The 20,638-nt window shown below is 42.1% G+C and overlaps 1 protein-coding gene across 4 annotated transcripts in view; it reads left to right on the top strand.

Moving 5' to 3' along the window:
- RXRA (retinoid X receptor alpha) overlaps positions 1 to 20,638 on the top strand; it is a 426,208-nt gene that overhangs the window by 329,961 nt on the left and 75,609 nt on the right. For all 4 annotated transcript variants that reach the window (XM_031954924.1, XM_012554015.3, XM_031954925.1 and 1 more), the window contains exon 2: positions 12,606 to 12,871. In XM_031954924.1, the coding sequence (XP_031810784.1) occupies positions 12,606 to 12,871 (266 nt within the window). The remainder of the gene's footprint in view (positions 1 to 12,605; positions 12,872 to 20,638) is intronic.

Consider the following 20,638-nt stretch of genomic DNA (forward strand, 5'->3'; position numbering starts at 1 on the left):
TCACAGGTATGTTGTGAGGAAAATGCTTCAAAAACACTAAAATGTTACAGAAGTGGAAGTTGGGGTCATTATTAGCATCCCTCTCCAGAAATAAGATTATCAGCCTGCTACCTCCTACATGAAGCCTTTTCAAATCAAAGCATTGGGAACATTTCCCATCCCTCTTGTCTTTTTTTCCTTCACACCCTTCTCCTCCCAAACAGGGTTCCCTTCAAATTTGATTTCCAACTTGATCCGCCCTTGTAGTGTCTTCTTGCTGTGAACTCCTGTTCTTTGCCCTGTGTATCCAGCTATTTTATGTCTGAGAATCCTGACTCTTCAACAAGACTATGGCCTTTATAGAAAGAAGATTGTTGCTTCTCTGTCTTGTCTCCTTTCCAGGGTTTCATCACTTAGTTGGTGCTCAAAGCATATTTGTTGAATTGAATTGAAAGCAAAGTAATGGAAGATTAAAACTCAGTTTCTAGTACCTATGTAGCCTGGACTCACCAGGCCCTTACCCTTTCTGGGCTTAAGTTCCTATTAGACTAGTGTTACTTCTAAAGGTTTTTTTTTTTTTTTGTTTGTTTTGTTTTGTTTTGTTTTGTTTTGTTTTGTTTTGTTTTGTTTTGTTTTGTTTGTTTTGTTTTGTTTTGTTTTGTTTGTTTTGTTTTGTTTTTTTTTCTAATTCTGAATATCTTTGATTTGAAGAGTCTGTGAATTGAGAAAATCTTGTGGTGGAATATTTCTGTCCTATGGCAGATAGGGCTAGAATGGAATATATACCCAGAGATAGTGGGCATGACCAGGCCCTTTGTGTGTTAGTCTGGTGATTGATTGCACATTGCTTCTGACTAGGAGACTAGACTCAATTTGGCTCTAAGGTGGGAGGCAGTTGATGCAGAGGGCCAAGATGTGATGAGATCTGAATAAACCAAGTGGTTCAGTGGTTATCACCCTAGCAGAGGTCTTAGCCTCCCTGTATCAGGTAATGAAGATACAGAGGGACATCTTCTCTACCTTGCCAACCACGATGGGCAGATAGGAGCTTAGGCTGGTATTTCCTGCCCTCTCATCTTCCCCTCACCACCACCATCCCCTTCCCTTTGAGATAAGTGGGAGGGGAGGACAGATTGATATGGAAGAGAGTTGGTGGGGGCTCCCCCTTCCCAGCTTTAGCCCCAGCTCAATAAAACTGTCCCCTCATTTCCTGTCAGAGGGCTCAAAGGGTTAATACAGGGTGTGGTGAGACTTGAAGGAAACCACATAGCCTCTCAATGGGGGCTGAGCAAGGAGGATGGGACATTGGGGAAGTCCATGTCTGCTCCTGGCCTATCTGCCGCCAATTTGTGTAGCTCTGATTTCTCAGGGACAGTAGACATTTATGGAAGGGACAGAATAAAATGATTTAGGGAACTATGATGTTACTCTTGTCCTATACAGATATCAGCTCTACATTGTTAGCATTGCTTGCATTTTAATGGAGAATTCTTAGAGACTGAAAAAATTTCAAGACCCAAAGGAATAATTGTCTCTAATGGTAGACTCTCTGGCTAGATAATTGGTAGAGATATTGAGACGATCCTATTTGATGTGCCATAGATCATTTGTGAAGACTTACAGAATTATCTCCAGCTTGGGGTTAGGTTGTTCGTCTTCAGGATGCTTGCTATGTGGGTAGATGTTACTACAGGCCTGGAACTCAAAGAAGACATAAAACTGGGTCAGAGTAGTTAAAATTCTGGGTGACAGAGTCAGAATCCCAAAAGATCTTTACAGGCTAGAGAACTGGGATGAATCTAGTAATAACACTATATGGATAAATGTAAAGTCTTATACATGGGTTCAAAAAGTCAACATCACCAGCAAAGGGTGGAATAGCTATGGTTTATTTGAAAAAAAAAATTGAGGAGGGTTTTAGTGTAATGAAAACTCTGTAAGATTCTGAAGTGTATTGTGGGAAGAAAGTTGGGACTGTGATAAGAGTCTTATCTCATAATATATACATTATTATATGTAATTTATAATAAATAATAAATAAGAAAAAGGGGTTAGTCCCCTGTATTTTGTCCTAGTCAAGCTTCTTCTGGAATATAAGCTACAGAGTGTCCAGAGGAAGGCAGCCAGGTTAATGAAAGGTCTTACCATGTTGTATGACTATTGGTTGAAGGAACTGGGTCATTTAGCTTGAAGAAGAGAAGACTGAGAACATAAAAATCTTCAAGTTTTTGAAGGGTGATCCTGTAAAAGATTTAGATTTATTGTGCTTGTCCTTAAAAGACAAATTCAGATTTAATGTCAGGAAAAACTAAGCATTAGGGCTTTTCTTAGAGAGTGAAATGGGATGTCTCAGGTCCTGATGGATTCTTCCTCCCTTACTGAAGGTCTTCAGGAAGACACTGGGTGACCACTTGTTAAATATATAGGATGTCCCTAAAAGTTTCAGTGTGTTCTAAAGCTTTAGTGTCTTAAAACCGCACTGCAGTATTTGGAGCACTGTATTCTTTTCAGGTATGTGTTAGATGACAGCCTGAGGTTCCTCTAAATTCTGTGAGAGATGGGACATGGCCAAGAAGTTATTATCACTCGGGAGAACTGGATGGCTCAGAGAAGGCAAGATCCGGCACTCACATCTAAGAAATTAAAGGTGCCACGACCGCTGTGTCTTGTGCCTCCTGGTCCCTGGGGCTCACAGTATGTATACCCAGGGTCAGAACTACGTCTTTTTTAGGTGAGGCATTTGGGATCAGCTGATCAGAGTTTCAGAGAATGCAAACACCACATTGAAAAGTATATGTGTGTATATTAGAAGCACATGTGTGTATGTATGTATCCGTATATACAAACATATAGGAGTGGGTGCATGCATGTGCATAAATTCAAATAACCCCTTATCACTGCCTAACTACCAGAGGGGTGGGAACTGATAAACCGCCTTAAAAAACCACAGCCAGCGTGCACGTGGAGGAAACACACTGAGGTTTTTCCTTTTAATTGGAGGACTTCCTTCCTCTTCCCCACCCCAGTCCCTTTCCTGGCCAGAAAGTACCTCTCTCCAGACTTGCTCTAGAATAAGCTGCCAGACTGTCGCCTCGCAGTACTTCAGAACGTGTCTGTTATGGAAGTTGTGTGTAAACAGGATGAGCCTAGTGGGCGGTGGGGCCAGGGGGGTGGGAAGGGAGGGTGGTACAGGGGCTGGGGATGCCAGGGCCCGAGCTGTGGAGCTGCCGGAACGTGGCAAGCTCTCGTGAGGGGAGCCAAGGGATCTCTGGCCAGCCCCCACGGTTGGGGGCCTGCGGCTTCTTGTTCTCTTCCCCTCCTGTTTCTGCCTAGTGCGTGTGTGGCCAGAGACGGAGCTGCTGTGGCTCTAGACCCCAGAATTGAGCCTCTGGGGGTGGGAGGCGCGAGGGGCACATGTGGGGAGCAGTTATGGCTCCAGCCTTTGCCTGCCTTCCCTGGGTTCTGGCAGGCCCTCGGAAATCTGCTCCTAGATTGGCTGCGTCTGCCCACTCTGGGGGAACAGAGCTTTTCTCCTCCTTAGGAGTCTTTTGGAAGTTGGAGATAAAACTGCGACCTGAATGGGTTGAGGATTGCACTTGTTAGCAGAAAGAGTGCAGCTAGACCAGGGTCTAGGACTATCATTAAGTTGGACCCTTTCCTCTGGGTCTCAGAGCTGCATCTCTGAAGTTAGGGCTGGATGTCTTAAGGTACATGGTTTGGGATCTGCCATCCTCTTGTTTTAGAAATGAGGAAACTGAAGCCCACAGGATTTAAGTGACTTTTCTCAGGCTAGTAAGCGTCACATGCAGGATTTGAATCATGGTCCTTCACTTTTTCTCCTCTCCTATTTTCCCTGTCCCCTTGCTCCCCCACTGTCTCTCCTTCCTTCCTCTAGCTCCCTCCTCCCCAAGTTGTTTTTGTTGCTGATCTGCTCGTTTTCCAAGTTTTCTGTCATGTCCCATTTGTCAGAAGCAGACAGGGCGTAGCCAGGACAGCCATTGGTTGGGGACAAAGAGGACTGGCATTAGGAAGTGGGTTCCATCTCAAACCCTGGTCCACCTCCCCCAACCTGGGATGCGGGGTCATGGAGAGCTGGGCCTGCTTCTTCCTTCCGGACCAGTCGGTGTGTTGGGCTTTTGCCCCACCTTCTCCTCTCCTTCCTGCCGAATGGGGAGGGGGATGGCGGTGGCAAGGAACCAAACAGACCAGCCCAGACGGGAGTGGGAGCTCTCTATTCTGCTCTGGGCCCAATCAGGATCTCTTCAGTCCTGAAAATAAAGTGCAGAAGGAGTGATTCAGTTTTTCCCCCTGCTGAGCTACAAATTTACTAGTTGGCATTTTATTACTTAAAAAGCCTTCTTCCTCCCCCAACCCCTCCAGAAAATAACACCCCCTCAAGATTTTGGCTGGACTGACCCGGAGAAGCAGCTGAAAGCCCTCCTGAGGGTCCACTGCAGCAGCTGTTATTATTGCTGTGTAAAGGGCCCTTCGAAGCTGCCTTGAAGCTAATGGGGATAGGATCTGGAGGCAGTGCCAGGAATGATTCCCCATCCTCTCTTCACTCTTTTGGAGCCTATTTATATTTCTCTCCCTGAATTATCCCCTGCCTTCATTCCCCAGCTAGACTCCACTCAGTTCCCTAAGGGAAGAGGAAGAGGAGGTGGAGAATGGGAGGAGATGGAGGGAGGAGGGACTTCTTCCCTTCAGAGAGCTGTTCTTAGCCAACTCCCAGAGGTGTGAGTACAGTCCCAGTTCCGTTCCCAGTGGTACAATGGAAGCGACCAAGAATGCGGATGGTGACAGGGGAATGGACCCATTCACTGAACTCAGGACGTCCTCTTCTTTGCACTGATCCCTTTGTGTTAAGGGCCTGGATGTTGACCCATGGCTGAACAGGCCCAGAATCACAGAGTGGTAGAACTGGAAGGGTAATAGGGATTGCCGAGACTCATTTTACAGAAGAGGAAATTGAAGCTCAAATGATTTACCGGGGGATTGGGGAAAAAAAAAGGCCCTGTTCTATTCATGGACCCAGTCCGGAACTGAGTGATCTTACCTCAGAGTAGAAATCTCACTGAGTGGGTCTGCAAAGTTGTTGTTTAGTTCTTTTTAACTCTGCCTGACCTTCGGGATTTTCTTGGAAAAGAGAACTAGAGTGGTTTGTCATTTTTTTCCTCCAGATTATTTTACAGATGAGGAAACTGAGGCAAATATTTAAGTGACTTGTCCAGACTCACACAGCTGTATCTGAGGCCTGATTGGAACTCAGGTAGATAACTTTCCTTGACTCCAGGTCTAGCCCTCTATCTGCTGTACCACCTAGCTGTCCATCATCAGAGTACCCATGTCAAGGGCTCCTAAGTCCTCTTTGATATAATTTTACACAAATACACATATACATATCTATTCAAACATAAACACATATAAATTCTTCCTCCCCATTTGTGTTTTTTCTTAACATTATATACAAAACAAATTTATAAAAAAGCAATCTGTGATTTTCCCATTGCTTGAATTGTAAAATCAGGCATAGAAAAAAAATCCTGTTAAATACATTGGAAAAATTGGTGAGGGAAGCATTAAAGTGGTAATATGGTAGCCATTCATATGGCATGTTGAGCACTGTATTGCACTACTTCTGTATATCGGTGGTTATATTACTTTGTAACACATGCCCATTTCTTTCTTCTTCTTTTAGACTTTTGTAAATCCATCCTTCCCTCTTTAACATGAGCATTTCCCACATTCGTGGAGTTTCCACACTCACAGGTCCTGAAATGTGGTTGACCACTTTTTTTTTTTTTTAAACACAATAATAGCTAATGAAACTGGATTGTCATTTTGTGTTTTATTGGTAGGTACCTCCATCACATGAAACACAAATTCAAAGTTTTCATGAAATTCAGCTTCCATAAAATGGGCTGATTTCCCACTTTATTTTTTTGTTACTATTTATGAGAATTCAGAGTTTGAAATTTATTTAGAATGTGGCATTTTTGTCTATGCCTTTTGCATATAGCAGCTACTCTTACTAGTTACTCTTACTTATAGCAGTTACTCTTACTAGTGCTGATAATCAGCTGACCTTGTTTTAGCCAAGATTGTAGTCAATTTTGAGCCACTCAAAAATTGTTATTTGCGTAGTGAAGTGTCTTTTATTTGCCTCTTTCCCTGCCCAGCTCTGTCCTGTCCAGGCTTATTTCCTTAGAAGTGGGAGAACTGGAGTTAATGAGAAAATGAGGAATTGTAGAGAAAATCAAGGGAGGAAAATGAGGATTGAATGATGTTTAAATCTGGCCATCAGCCTTTGGATAGTAATTATATAATGTGAATCCATATATATATATATATATATATATATATATATATTACTTATATATATATAATAATATAATTATATATAATGTGAATGCCCTTGTCTTCATGTAGATAGCTAATGTTTTTAGGGACCTGACTTTTTTATGTCTACTTTCATGATAGATTTTGCCTAACAGTTATCCTCAGCACCCTCACTTCCTGCTCCCAGAGACTAATTCCATGTAACAAATGATATATTTTTAGAGAAGAAAAAAAATCAGTATTACAGATCAATATATTGAAAAAGTCTGAAAAATTGTGCAGTATATAACATATCTCCCACCTCTAGAAAGGGTGAGTCAGTGGGGCACTCTTCCAATCAAGTCCCAGTTGATCTTTATAATTTTGTTAGATTTACTTTTTTTTTTTTTTTTTTTTTTTTTTTTTTTTTTTTTTTTTGATGTCTGGTTGTTTTTCCACTTGAATTGTTGTGGTTATTGTATATATTGTTTTCTTGATATTGTTTGCTTTACTATGTTTCAGTTCATATGGTTCTTTGCATGTTTCTCTATATTCATCACCCACAATCTTTCTTATGATCAATTTCATTACATCCATGGATCACAGTTTGTTTAGACATTTTCCAATTGATGTCCGGTTCTTGCTATAACAAAAATGCTTCTATAAATATTTTGTTGTTTATGGGGACTTTAAAAAAATTTTTTTATTGATTACTTCTTTAAGCCATTTTATTTGCATAATTCCAAATTGTTTTCTAAAACAATTGTGCTATTTCATAGCTTCACCAGTAATAATTACTGTGCTTCTTATTCTTATGGGTTGTAACCGGTCCAACATTAATTATTGCTATTTTTGTGTTATCTTTGTCAATTTGCAAGGTATGAGGTGAAATAGGATTGTTTTGATTTCTATTTCCCCTGTTTCATTGTGTTTTGGTGCATTCTTTCACGTAATTTGAATACTTTGCAATTCTTTTGATAACTGTTCTTTTCCCTTGTTCATTATGGGGAATACTTATTAGTCTTGTGTGTATATATTTGTGTGTGTGTGTATATATATATATATATATATATATATATATACACACACACACACATGTGTATGTCACATATGTACACATGTGCATAGATGTATACCACATCTTTTTTCTTTTTAATAATAGCTTTTTATTTTCAAAATATATGCAAAGAAAATTTTCAATAGTTACTCTTCCAAAGCCTTGTGTTCCAAAATTTTCTCCCTCCTTTTCCCCAGTTCCCTCCCCTAGGTAACAAGTAATTCAATATATGTTAAACATGTGCAGTTCTTCTATACATATGTCTACAATTATCATGCTGCACAAGAAAAATCAGTTCAAAAAAGAAAAAAAAATTAAAAAGGCAAGCAAACAACAGCAAAGGTGAAAATACTACATTATGGTCCCTATTCTGTTCCCATAGTCCTCTCTTTTGGATGCAGATGGCTCTCTCCATCACAAGTCTATTGGAACTTGTTTGAATCATCTCATTGTTGAAGAGAGCAACATCCATCAGAATTGACCATTGTTTAATCTTGTTGTAGCCATGTATGATGATCTCCTGGTTCTGCTCACTTCAGTTAGCATCAATTCATATAAGTCTTTCCAGGCTTCTCTGAAATTATCCTCTTGAGAGTTTCTTACAGAACAATAATATTTGATAACGTTCATATACCACAACAATCAGCCATTCTCCAACTGATAGGCGTCCAACTCAATGTCCAGGTCCTTGCCACTACAAAAAGAGCTGCCACAAACATTTTTGCACATGTACTATATCCTTTTCAGAGAAATTTGATGCAAAATGTTTTTTCCCATATGACTGCTTCACTTCTCATTCCTAGTGCACTAATTTTCACCATGGAGAAAGCTTTTCAGTTTCAATTATCATTCAATTATAATGATTAAATATCAATTCAATTCAATTTTAATTAAAGTTATCTCTTTTATTTTTTGGAATTACCTCTATCTCTTGTTTGGGTATGTATGTTTCTCCCCCATTTAGGTGTGAGAGATATATTTTATCCATATTTCTTTTCATTATTTTCTTGGATATTCTAGATAGTTTGGTTTTCCAAATTTTGTTATCACTTCATTAATTTCTATAAATATCCTCTTGGTTATACCCTGGTAACGAATTAAAAATGTAAATTAATTTTGGTACCATTATATTTATTATATTGCCCTGGCCTACACATGAACACTGAATATTCCTCTAGCTACTTAAGTTGTTCTTTATTTCTTAAAGGAGTCTTTTGTGTGTTTTGGTAGGTTAGTCCCCAGGTATATTATGTATTTTGTAGTAATTTGGAATGGGGTTTCCCTTCCTATTATTATTATTTGTTTTGTCATTATTATATAGAAAATTTTTTTAAGAATTTATTTTGTATTTTGCAACTTTGCTTAAAGAATTAATTGTTTCATTACCTTTGCTGATTCTTTGGGATTTTCCAAGTAAATTATCATATTATCAGCACTTGAGGAATGGTTTTATTTCCTCTTTATCTGTTTTTATGCCATCTGTTTTCTTTCCCCTGACTTATTGCTGTTGTTAGTATTTTTAGAACTATATGAAGTTATACGAGAGTGGGCATTCTTGCTTCACTTTCATATCTTTTTGGAAAAGATTCTAGTGTATCTTCATTGCATATGATGCTTGCTTTTGATTTTAGATAGAGACTTTTTACGATATAAAAACAAAGGTCTTTCTGTGTCTGTAATTTGTAGAGTCTTTTAGCATAAAAGAGTGTTGTATTTTGTCAAAGGCTTTTTCTGTATCTAATGAGATGTTCATGTGATTTTGTATGTTTTGGTTTTTAAAAAGGATTATTTTGATTGTTTTCTTAATGCTGAACCATCCTTAAACTTTTGGTATAAACCCATTTTGTCATAGTAAATGGTTTATTATATAGATTCTCTGCAGTCTGTTTGGCAGAATTTTATATCCAATTTTTGAGTCAGTGTTCATTTAATTTTAATTTAATTTAATTAATTTTAATTTAATGTATATCCATGAAATATGAAGACTAACTTCTTTAAAAGATTGTTAAAATTATTCTATAAATCCATTAGGACTAATAGTTTTTTCCTTTGGTAGTCCTTTACAGCTAGATTTTCTAAAATAGGGTTCTATTCTTTTCTGAATAGGGTTATTTAGGATCTCTTTCTGATCTTCTCACAAGTTGGATATTTTATATTTTGAAGGTATTTCTCTATTTCTTTTATGTTCTTGATCTTGTTATATCTGTGTATAATATTCTGATTATTCTTTTTATTTCTTCTGTCTTTGTTGTGATTTTGCTGTATTTGTTGGCTGTTTTGTTGATTTCTTTTTAATCTAATTAACCAAGAGTTTGTCAATTTTATTAGTTGTTTCAAAGGATCAGTTTTAGTTTTATTTGTCATGTCTGTTTTTTCCTCTATGTATTTATTCCTTCTCTATTAAATGTTTTTTTTCTCTTTTGGGTTTATTTTAGGTTTGTTTATTTGTTGACTTTCTAATTTTTAAAAATGCATTTTAAGTGGAGTTTCAAAAATGCATCACTTCATTAATCCCCTTTTCTTATTTTTTTTAATGTTTGTAAAGATGTAAATTTTCTTTTACCCAAAGACTGCTTTAGCTGAAACCTAGAAATTCTAGCATGTTTATTCATCGTTGCCATTTTCTGTAACATAACAATTTGTTTCCTATGTTTTGTTCTTTGGCCTACTCATTATTTAGCATTTCATTTTCAACTTTCCATTTGGATCTGTATCTTTTGTTTGTGGTCCCTAAACCAGTGACAATTTTTATTGCATTATGTTATGTAAAGGATAAATGAGCTATTCTTGCATTTTTAAATTTGTTTGCAATATCTCTATGCCTTAGCACATGATCAATTTTTGTAAAAGGTACATGTGGTAGGATATGTATATTCTTTTTGTTATCCCATTTAGAAGACACTTTAAAGACACTCTCAACTTTAGTTTCTTCAGCAATTTGTTCAATTCCCTATTTTCTCTTTTGTTTATCTTTTTGTTATACTTGTCCAAATTTCAGAGGGGGATATTGAAGTTTGCTGTCACTAGAGTGTCTCTCTTTGTCTTTGTCTCTGTCTCTGTCTCAGCTCAGGTGTTTCTTTTATCAGTTTGTATGCTAAGATTTTTTGAAGCTATTAGCTTATGTCTCATTGATTTGTTGATTACTGGTTTTAGTGCTTATATTGACTTGTATATAGTTTCTTTCAGAATTTTTTTGCTTATCTTTATGGTTTTTGCATTTTTGTTTTTTGCTTTTTCAGATGATATGATAACATTTCGTGGTTTTTTGGATTTATTTGATATGTAGTAAATTTTCCTCCATTTCCTCAGGTTTATTTTGTATTATTTTTGTTTTTAAAATATGCTTCTTGTAAGCAACAGATTGCAGACTTTTGTTATACACTCTGTCATTCTATTTTGTTTTATTGGATTGTTAATCCATTCACACTTAAAGTTATGGGAATTGTTTGTATTTTCTTCCATCTGTCTGAAACACTGATTTTTTTCAAGATAAGTTTTCCCTTCTCTTCTGCAGTAAATAGAGTATTATCTTCTTTCATTACTTTACTTTTAATCCTTTTTTAAGCAGCCCTGTGCCCACTGGCTCTCTTCCCCTCACCCCCAATCTCCTCTCTTCTGTTAACCTGCTCCCTTTTGGAGTTGCATTTATTAGTTAATTTCTCTTTCCTGCTTTTTCTTGGATCTGGAGGACATATTTCCTTCTCTTGTGAATATTTTCCCTATTGATTTATCTGCTTATGCCCAGAGTCTTTTTCTGGGATCTGGGATAGTTTCTGTTCTGTTCGTTTTCCCCTCTCCATTGTCTTATTGTTCCTTTTGAGGGTGGCTGCCTTGGGTTCTGGATCTCCCACACTGCTGTGGTTCTCTGGCCCAGCTTTCTCTCCTATGTGGCTTTTTTAGGTCATACCTGGCCTCAGGTGACTGCCACACGTTTGTCCTCATTCCTAATGGAGAGTCTCCTCCTGGCCCAGTTCCCCACGGATGCACCGCACGGTGTCCTGCCCCCCAATTCTTGGCTGGCCCAGAGGTTCAGAGGCTGCCCTCCGAGGCTGGGGGGTTGTGGACCTGACGTAACCGATTCAGAGTTGCTGTTGCCAGGGGTTTGCTGTGATTTCCACAGTCCAAACACTGGAAGGAGGGAGGGGGCTGCAGGGTGGAGATGTGTTTGTTGGGAACCTGTGTCAGGTCCTTAGTATTCAGAGGGGTGCTGAGTGCAAGGCCCAGGGGTTACCAGATCATGGGTTTGGGGGATTCCGTTTTCTGTGTGTCCTAGGTCATGGAGACGGTGAAGTGGATTTATCTTGTTTTGTCTTGGGGAAGTTGGGGATCAGAGAAAATGTGTGGTCCACCATCCTACTTCTCACACGCATGGCAGCCTTCTGATTGGGCTGTGGGTAATTTGTTTATCCTCTAATAGGCCGGCATCCTAGTGATGGCGCAGGGTGGAGAGCCATAATTTGTGTTTGCTAAATCCTTTGAAATCCTGAGATGAAAGGCCACACTCCCACACCTGATCCCCTGCTCTGCAGTGCCCTTCATCCCACTGCCCGCACACAAACCTGGCATTCCCCCTTTGCTACTTGAGCGCGACTCCCACGCCCATGTTCCCTGCCCCTGCACACCACATCTGAAAGCAGGGCTTTCTGCACCCAGAACCTGATATCATACACAGCCCACCTGCCACAAACCCTCTCATGGACTCTAACTCTTCCCCCGCACCTCTTCCCTCCCCAGCAGTCTTCTCTGGGGAAGATTTTAAATGTACCCGTGCATTATGAGTAATATGCACTGTTTCCTCCTCTGCCCCCCGAAAACCCCCCAAACCAGCAGCCTTTGCTTAGACCCTAACAGAACAGAACTCCCTGTTCTTAGTTTCCACTGTGTTTCTGTGTGACCCGGAATGAGACTTAGAACCTTCCTTGACTTTCCTCCAGAGGGAATGGAGGAAAAAGGAATATTGACTCCCTGACTCTGAGGGAAGAATAGACAGATTTCTTCTTTAGCCTCTGGATATCCTAGAGTTAGAGAGACACAGGATGCTTCTAGATTATAACTGTGGGCTGTTGGGTATGTTGGGCCCTAAGCAGGCAGCTGTGGTAGGCTGCTAGTCCCAACCTTGGGGATCCTTCATCCCAGTCCAGGGGAGTTAGACAAGGGAGGGCCCTCGTGTCTTGGAAGCTTCAGAGGAAACCTTGAAAACGAACTTTTTTTTGGTAACCATTGTTTTTCTCTTTTTTTTTTTGTCTTGCAGATTTTTCCACCCAGGTCAATTCCACATCCCTGAATTCCCCCACTGGCAGAGGGTCCATGGCTGCCCCCTCCCTGCACCCGTCCATTGGCCCCGGCCTTGGCTCGTCCCTCGGATCATCCAGCCAGCTGCACTCCCCCATCAGCACTCTGAGCTCCCCCATTAATGGCATGGGCCCTCCCTTCTCTGTCATCAGCTCCCCCATGGGGCCTCACTCAATGTCTGTTCCCACAACCCCCACCCTTGGGTTTGGGACCGGCAGCCCCCAGGTGAGTAGACAAAAAGGTAGCTGCTGTTGGCTGGGATTATGGGCGCTGGGTCTTTCTAAATGGCGAATTTAGCACTAATGACGCTAAGGATGATGAAAGTATCGTGGTCCCTTGACCCATCTACCACCGGACTTCATCTCCAGTAATGGATTGCATTGAACCAACTCTATTTCATATCTTGTTCTATTTTTGTGATTGTGATATACTGATGCTTCCATGGTCAGGGACTAGTCTGCAGCTTGGGTTAGGATTCATTCTGGAGGTCAGGGAGGTTAGGGGTCCTTCTGAAAATGGGGCCAGTTTATGACTGGAGGATTGGATCAGCCCATAGTCAAGGTTGGGACTTAATCTGAGAAATGATGGCAAGCTAATTGTCTTTTTTGAGGGAATCAGATCTCTAAGTTCAACCTCCTAGATCCCATGTTCTAACCATAGGGCCTAGCCTTCCTCCATACCTTTATTGCTATGATCATGCCCTTATTAAATGCTATTAATTATAAGACTTTTGCCTGCATGGCGTGTTGGGCCAGGGCCTGTTCCAACCAGATTTCATGAAGCTAGACCCTGCCCTCAAGGAGCTTATTGTTTCATGGAATTGAGAAGGAACTTTAGTGACAGTAAGTCTAGCCATTCTATTTTACAGATCAGGAAACTGAGGCCCAGAACTATCACATGAATTGTCCAAGTTCATAGGTGTGAGAGAAGTGGGAGCCAGAGTTCAAACTGAGAGCTTCCTAATTTTGACCCTCACTGTATTTCACTGCCCACTCCCTCTCTCACTGTGGGTCTGACTGCAGAAGTCTCAGGAGCAGTGGAAAGGGGGGAGTGTAACTCTGGGGTGATGGGAGAGCTTGCTCAGCAATTACTAAGGAATAATGATGATTTGTAGCTCATTTCAGGGTCGATAACATTATCGGGATTTGACAAACATCTGGCAAGGGGTTTCCTAATGGGCAGAGGGCTTAACATTCTGTCATTTCTGGACCTCTCCCACCACCTGCCCCATTCCTCAGTGCTTCCATCAGCACTAATAGGAGACGGGGACACCCCTCAGTGGAGGATTAGGGAAAGTTAACTAGAACCCATAGAAAAAATCAGCTAAGATCCAGACTAAAACTAGAGACTCCTAAAAGGAACTAGAAGTCCTATTTACTGCAGGCAGTACTATATTGAAACTACCCCTAAGGCTGGAAGTATGAATGGATTCCAAAATCTGAAATCTGTCCCATTGAATAAATCCTCAATTCAGTTCCAGCTTTTCCCACTATTGTGCCGGGTGACTTAGGAGAGTCACCCCCTTTCTCTGCACTTTGGTGTCAGTCCCACTGACATGAGGGGGCAGACAAGATTTCTAAGGTCTTTTCTGCTTTTGAAGTTCCATGATTCCATTAAATAAGTCATACATCCAAATGGCAAGAAGCTTTTCTCCAGGAAATCTTATAGGTAATTATTCATGAACTTTCCCAGGGCGACAGAATCCTGACTCCTCTCCTCCAAGGCTCTGTTGCCCACTTCTAGAAAACCAGGATCTTAGCATTTTGAACAGGGCTTCTTTTTTTATTTATTTTTTATTTTTTTATTTTTCTGTTTTTGTTTTTTTGAACAGGGGTTCTTAACTTGGGGTCCTTGCACATATATATGACTGGGTTTTATAAATATTTTGATGGCTACATTTCAATATGGAGTGTCCCAGAAATCTTAGTGCAGCTTTGATTGCTTAGAATAATAAGTAGAGTTGAAGATTCACATTCCATGCTACCTCCTCGTGAAAGCTTTAATAGCTTAACGTGGCACTTAAGACTTATGGGATACCCTCTGTTAATTAGTTTCCTTTCAAGTCCTATGGATTTTGTGGATTTAAAAACTTTTTGAAGGGGGGACCTAAAGGCTTTTCATTACATTGCCAAATGGGTAGAACTTCTGTACCCTCTTAAGTTCCTAAGAGATTATCTAATCTAAGCCACTAAATTTATGGTTATGAAATTGAGAATAGGAGAGATCGAAGGATTTGCTCGAAGACACATAACTAGCATAACGCCTGGTCCATGTTGTTGTTTTATTGTTCAGTTGTTTTACTTATTATCTCTGGCTCTTTGTGACCCTATTTGGGATTTTCTTGGCAAAAATACCGAGTGGTTTGCCATCTCCTTCTCCAGCTCATTTTACAGATAAAGAAACTGAAGCAAACTTGTTCAGAGTCACACAGCTAGTAAATGTTTGAGGATGGGTTCAATGCCCCTAGGTCCCATGTTTGGTCCATACTGCTCCTAGGAGAGTGAGGATTTGAAACTTGACTCCCAGATACATATTCTACCACATCACACAGCACCCAGGAATCGACTACAGGATTTGAACTAGGAGAAGTCCATCTGTACTCCACGTTACCCCCCCCTTCAGCCCAGTGTGAGCTTTGGGAGGGTGGGAAACAAGGACCCCACAGAGAGGTCAGCAGCTGTTCGGCAATATGCTGATTCATCTCATTCTTGACCCCTTTCCTCCAAATCCCCCTCCTGTTCCCAGCCCAGAAGAAAATACCCTTGCTTGGCTGGCTTTGAAGGGCCGGCCCTTTATCGGCAGGCTCCTCCCTGCCTGGGGTCCTTGGCTTCCCAGTGAGCAAAGGCTGGGCCTGGCTCCCATTGTCTCGCTGCCAGGTGGCGGTCAGCCTTGCTTTCCTAGCCTCTTTCCCCCTTTCCTTCCCCAGGCTGCCCCTCAGCAGTGGGGAGCCGGGAGGGAGAGGTGCTGATTGGAGATTATGCAAACCTACAGCCATCCCAGGCCTGAACTCATTAAAAATAGCCACTCCTGGCTGCCTGGCTGTCCTGCCCTGCCACCTGTTCTCCACGGGCTGAGCGCTGCCCACTTAGCAGAAGGGCAGATTAAGAAATTTGCCACCAGGATTTTATTTATTGGTTCCTTGGGATCTGTTGGAGTCAAGACACCTGCTGGCTCTCTCCTTTCTGATTCATTGCTTCTTTACTTTGGCCCCATGACCAGGATGGTTGAGAGAATCATGCCCTCAGTGAGGTGAGGGCTGGGAGGAGTCCCTAGCAGGGCATTTGAGTGTGTTTGCCTGAATAAACAAGCCTATTTGATAGTTTACTACACTTTTATTCCTACACACGTGTGTGCTTATCTTTACATAAATATGTCTATATAAACATATATTGTTTGTTTTTTCTTGTGTCTGACTCTTTGTGACCCCATTTAGTGTTTTCTTGCCAAAAATACTGGAGGGATTTGCCATCTTCTTCTCCAGTTCATTTTACAGATGTGGAAACTGAGGCAGACAGTTATATGGCTAATTGAGGTTGGGTTTGAACTCAGGTCTGCCTGACTCCATTAGTAAGAATTTTTTATGGACAATGTGTTAGTTTCATAAAGGGAAAAATAAAATAATTCCTGCCCTCCAGAAGCTGATATATATGTATAAAAACTTACATTTGGCATAATATGGGCACTCTTCTTAGTAGTTTAGCTTCTCTGGACTATTGCTGATGAACAAGTGGAATTAGTCCCCCTTTCACCTTGAAGGCTCCTTACTTTTACTCCGGTATTCTTTTCTAGGCAGCAAAATAAATTTCAGATCATGTATAAGGAAGAACTTTCCAAGCACAAAAATTGATCAGTAATGCAGTAGTAGTGAGGTCCCTGTCACTAGAAGTAGCCAAGCACAGTACCACCCACCAGAAATGCTTTAGAGGGGATGACGATGTGAGGTTAGATCAGAAGACCTCTGACATCATTTCAAAGCCGAGGAAGGAGTAAAAAGGACTCTGGCATTACAGCCCTGAGACCTGGGATTGACTGATGGGCTTTGAAGAAAGTGTTATCTAGAAGCAGGAGGCCTATGTGATTATGATGATCTTGTTCTTGCTCCTGCCGGTGTTGCTCCGTACCACGAGAGTGGGGAGCCAGAGTCCTGGGGCCCTGGGATGGCTGAGGGATCAACCTTGCTCGCCCAGTGACTTTCAGTTTAGTTCATAAAGTCCTGTTAAGTGTAGACTGGGTTCTAGGGGCAGGAAAGACTCTGCCAAAGGAGCTTGAGTTTCATAGATTATCAGGTGGGCAGGCCCTCTGGGTGGTTCTCCGCCTTTTCACCCAATAGTCTCTGGTTTCTCCTGCTCTTATAAGCTGCAGGACTGAGTCTGCAGAACGGCTGGGAGCAAGACCCGCATGGTCAAGTCCGGCCCGGGGGTGATCCTTCCCGAGCTGGCTCAGCCCCTTCCTTTGGCCCCAGGAACCAGACGGCATTCCTCCTGCTTAGTCATCCTCCCTGGGTCTGCCTTCAGACTGATTAAGGCTGGGCTAAGGGAGAGGGCAGGAGCCTGAGATTAAGAGAAGTGCCCTTTGGTGTCTCATTTTGTTATCTTCCTCCACATGCCCATCCTTTTCAGAGCAGGCCATGGCTGGAAAGTAAAGGGGCCACTCCAAACACCAGTGAAATCTTCTCCTCTCCTTCTCCCCTTACATCAGTCCTGTTCCTTGTGAACCAAGCCAAGCTTCAAGGTTCCTGTCAAATTTTCCCCCTGGAAACTGGGGTTCTCCCCACATGTAGAGATGGATGGAGTGAAGGAAGGGATTCTTGCTGAACCATCACCGCAGGTTTGTCCAAACCTGTGAGATTCTCTGACTTTGGCTGTTCTCTGGGAGGCCTGGAATATTCCTCCTTCTGGTTGATAGTATTATCATGTGTCAGGAGCGGATGGGATCATAGAAATCATTTAGTCTTGCTGCTTCATTATTTACAGAAAGGAAAACTGAAGAGAAGAAAGGGGCATGTTCCCAGTCACTTAGCAAGTTCCTGACACAAGCCATGAGGAGATCTCCCACATGTCCTGACTCCCATCTCTTTCCTTTTCTGCTACTCTCCACTGTCTCTAGATTGAAGTGAATTGATAGTGATCCAATCTATAATTTCTTGTGTTGGTTAGTCATTTATAATTCTTGGTCTCATGCATTTGTGTCAATTCAATATATATTTTATCATTTTCTTCCTGCACTTAACACTTTCTCTTCTTATCTTAGATGGCTAAATTGATTTTGATTAAGCAGAAACTTTTAAAAATAGGAATTTTTCATTTTAGGGTTTCTTAATGTGGAATGTTTCTTTTTCTTAACCTAGAAATTTAAATATTTTTGATAACTGTATTTTAATATAATTGATTTTTATTACAACTTGGTGCATTTTATTTTATACATTTAAAGATATTATACTGTAAGGGAATCATAAGCAACACCAGATGCCCAGAAGTGTCCACAACACAAAAAAGGTTAAGAACCCTGGTGTATTTTGTCTTTTATGATTACCCCCCCCCCCCTTCCTTTTTCAGTAGTTTGTGCAAGATGCTGTGAATGCCAGAACAAGAGAGTTGTGTTGGCCAAGTGAATGTGATTCAAAATTGTGTGACTTAGAGCACTAGAAAACGGCAGAAAGGCAGAAGAGAGACAAGACCCACTAGAGAGAGAAACAGACAGACAGACAGAGTAGGGAGAGAGACAGAGACAGAGAAGCAGGCGGGCAGAGGGAAACTAGAGAATTAGGGATAGGGTGGGGTTTGGATTAGTCAAGGGTTTAATTACTAGTCCTGCTTATTTCAGGAAGTCACAGGGACTTCAGGCCGGGGAACTGAAATCAATGCCCAGGGATATGAAAGGGGAAATTGAATCCGACCCCCCTCCCCTTCCCCAAGCTACCCTACAAATCCATTTTCAGGCTGTGGTGGTGGTGGTATGGGGCCTTACCCATGCCTCTCTCGTGGTCTGGCATAACTTGTCTTCCTGACAGAGGCTGGGAAGATATGCGGCCTTAATGGACTTGGCCATCTGTCCCCTGTCTGAGAGCATTAGGGCCATCCCTGGCAGGGAGGTAGGAAGGAGAGATGACAGAGCCTTCAAAAGGGAGGGCTGCTGCCCGGGGGGCCCTAAGAGAAGGAGAAAAGAAGCCGTTTGTTTTGCACTTAAGGAAAATGAAGGGGACCTTTTCTGAAGTCTTTGCTCAAGCTTACATTAGTCGTCAGGGACAGAAAATAAAAATTAATTTCTGATTTTTAAGCCAAGTGCTTGTGAGAAGAGAATCCTTTTATAGACTCTTTTTAATAATAATAAAAATAATCACAATGGAAGGAGCAGCAGCAGCTGTGGTAGTGGTGGTGGTTGTAGTGTTTATTTAATGCTTTAAGATTTCCTGTCCCATTTGATCCCCCTAAGAATCCTGGAAGGTCAGGCAGCCTCTGATAGCTTGGGTCCTGCTGTGCATTATGTTACTGTGCTGTGTCCCCTTCTTTAGAGGTAAGTTCCAAGAGGACCACCTTCTCCAAGTTTTAGCTTGTTTTCCCGAGCATAAGCTCAGGTCTAAGTGTTGCTCGATTAGGGGATGGGTTGATGGGGAACCATTCGATCCAGCGCAGATCAGTCATCTGCTTTGGGCACAGTGCTGAGTGCCTGGGATACTGAAGCAGAAGGGGGATGCTCCTGCCTTCCAGGAGCTTCTCCTCTTTATAACATGGGCTGTATATATGTGATGGATGTAGAACATTTAGGAGGTATGAGCGGAGCTCTGGGGAGGGAGCCACTCTAGCAGCTGGGGCGGGGGGAGGGTCAGGAGACCTTCATGGAGAAGATGGACCTGATTTTCTGTGGGCGAGAGCCAGGAAGCACAGGCAGGGGCAGGTGCTGGCCAGAGGGGAATCTGGAGGGTCTCTGTGCCCCTCACACACTCTCCTGCCTCCTTATCCTTACCTCTTGTAATCCTTCCTGGCTCTCACCCACAGAAGATCAGGTTGATTAGAGGAAGGCCAGGGGCCCTTCCAGCTTTGACAGTGCAAGCTTCTGTGCAGCGAGCTTTCCTCTGAGGAGGGAGAACCTTGGAGGCCCAGACACAGGCCTTTCCTTCCTGCATCTGGCCGGTCCTCTCTGGGAGAAGAGTCAGGTGGGAGAAGGCAGATGCTGAAGCCGCAGGATGGTGCTGGCCCAAGGTGCTTGGGTCACCTGGCGGGGGCCACACGTGATCCGCCATGCCTTGTTAGCTCTGGAAGCCCTGCTGAGGCAGAGGGAGGCCAGGAGATTGGGGGGGGGAGGGGCTGCCGACCTCCCTCCCTGGCCTCGGCCACTCTCCTGCCAGCTGCTTCACAAAAGCTTCCCAAGAGGTAGCTGGGTGAGGCGGGAAGAGGGGAGAGAAATGCTGCCCCCAAAGGGGTGCGCCAGTTGTGTGGGAGCAGGCCCTGGAAGCGAGCAGGGCCCAGAACGATCTGCCAGAGGGAAAGGAGCATCAAAGAGAGAGTCTGGGAGGCTTACTGGCCTTAGAGGGACACTGAGGCAGTTGCTTAGTAGTCTCCAGCCCTTATAATTGAGAGACTTTGGGCTGGGTATTATAGAATTTAATATTATGTTGAATTTAAAGTAGAAGGGACCCTTCCCACAAGGCTGGATACATATTGCTGTAGAGGAAGAAAGATCACATATTTAGAGGTGGAAAATTGGTCTTCTTGTGCTATAAGTTAGGAACTTGAGGGGTTATATCACTTTCTCAGAGTCATCCATCAGTTGAAGTTTGACCCCCACTCAAAAAACTGTGACTCTAATGCATGGAAGAAGAACCGGATTTAGAACCAGAGGACTTTAGGTTCAGGTCTCGGTTCTGCAACTTTCTCTTTGTGTGATCTTGGGCAAGTCATTTGATCCTTCTAAAGGGGCCTCAATTTACTTGACTCAAAAGTATAAATAATTAGTAGGAGCTGGATTCTGTTGGTATCTGGAAAAGGAGAGACA

This window comes from Sarcophilus harrisii, chromosome 2 (genome assembly GCF_902635505.1).
Source record: "Sarcophilus harrisii chromosome 2, mSarHar1.11, whole genome shotgun sequence".
In the NCBI taxonomy this organism is placed as follows: domain Eukaryota; kingdom Metazoa; phylum Chordata; class Mammalia; order Dasyuromorphia; family Dasyuridae; genus Sarcophilus; species Sarcophilus harrisii.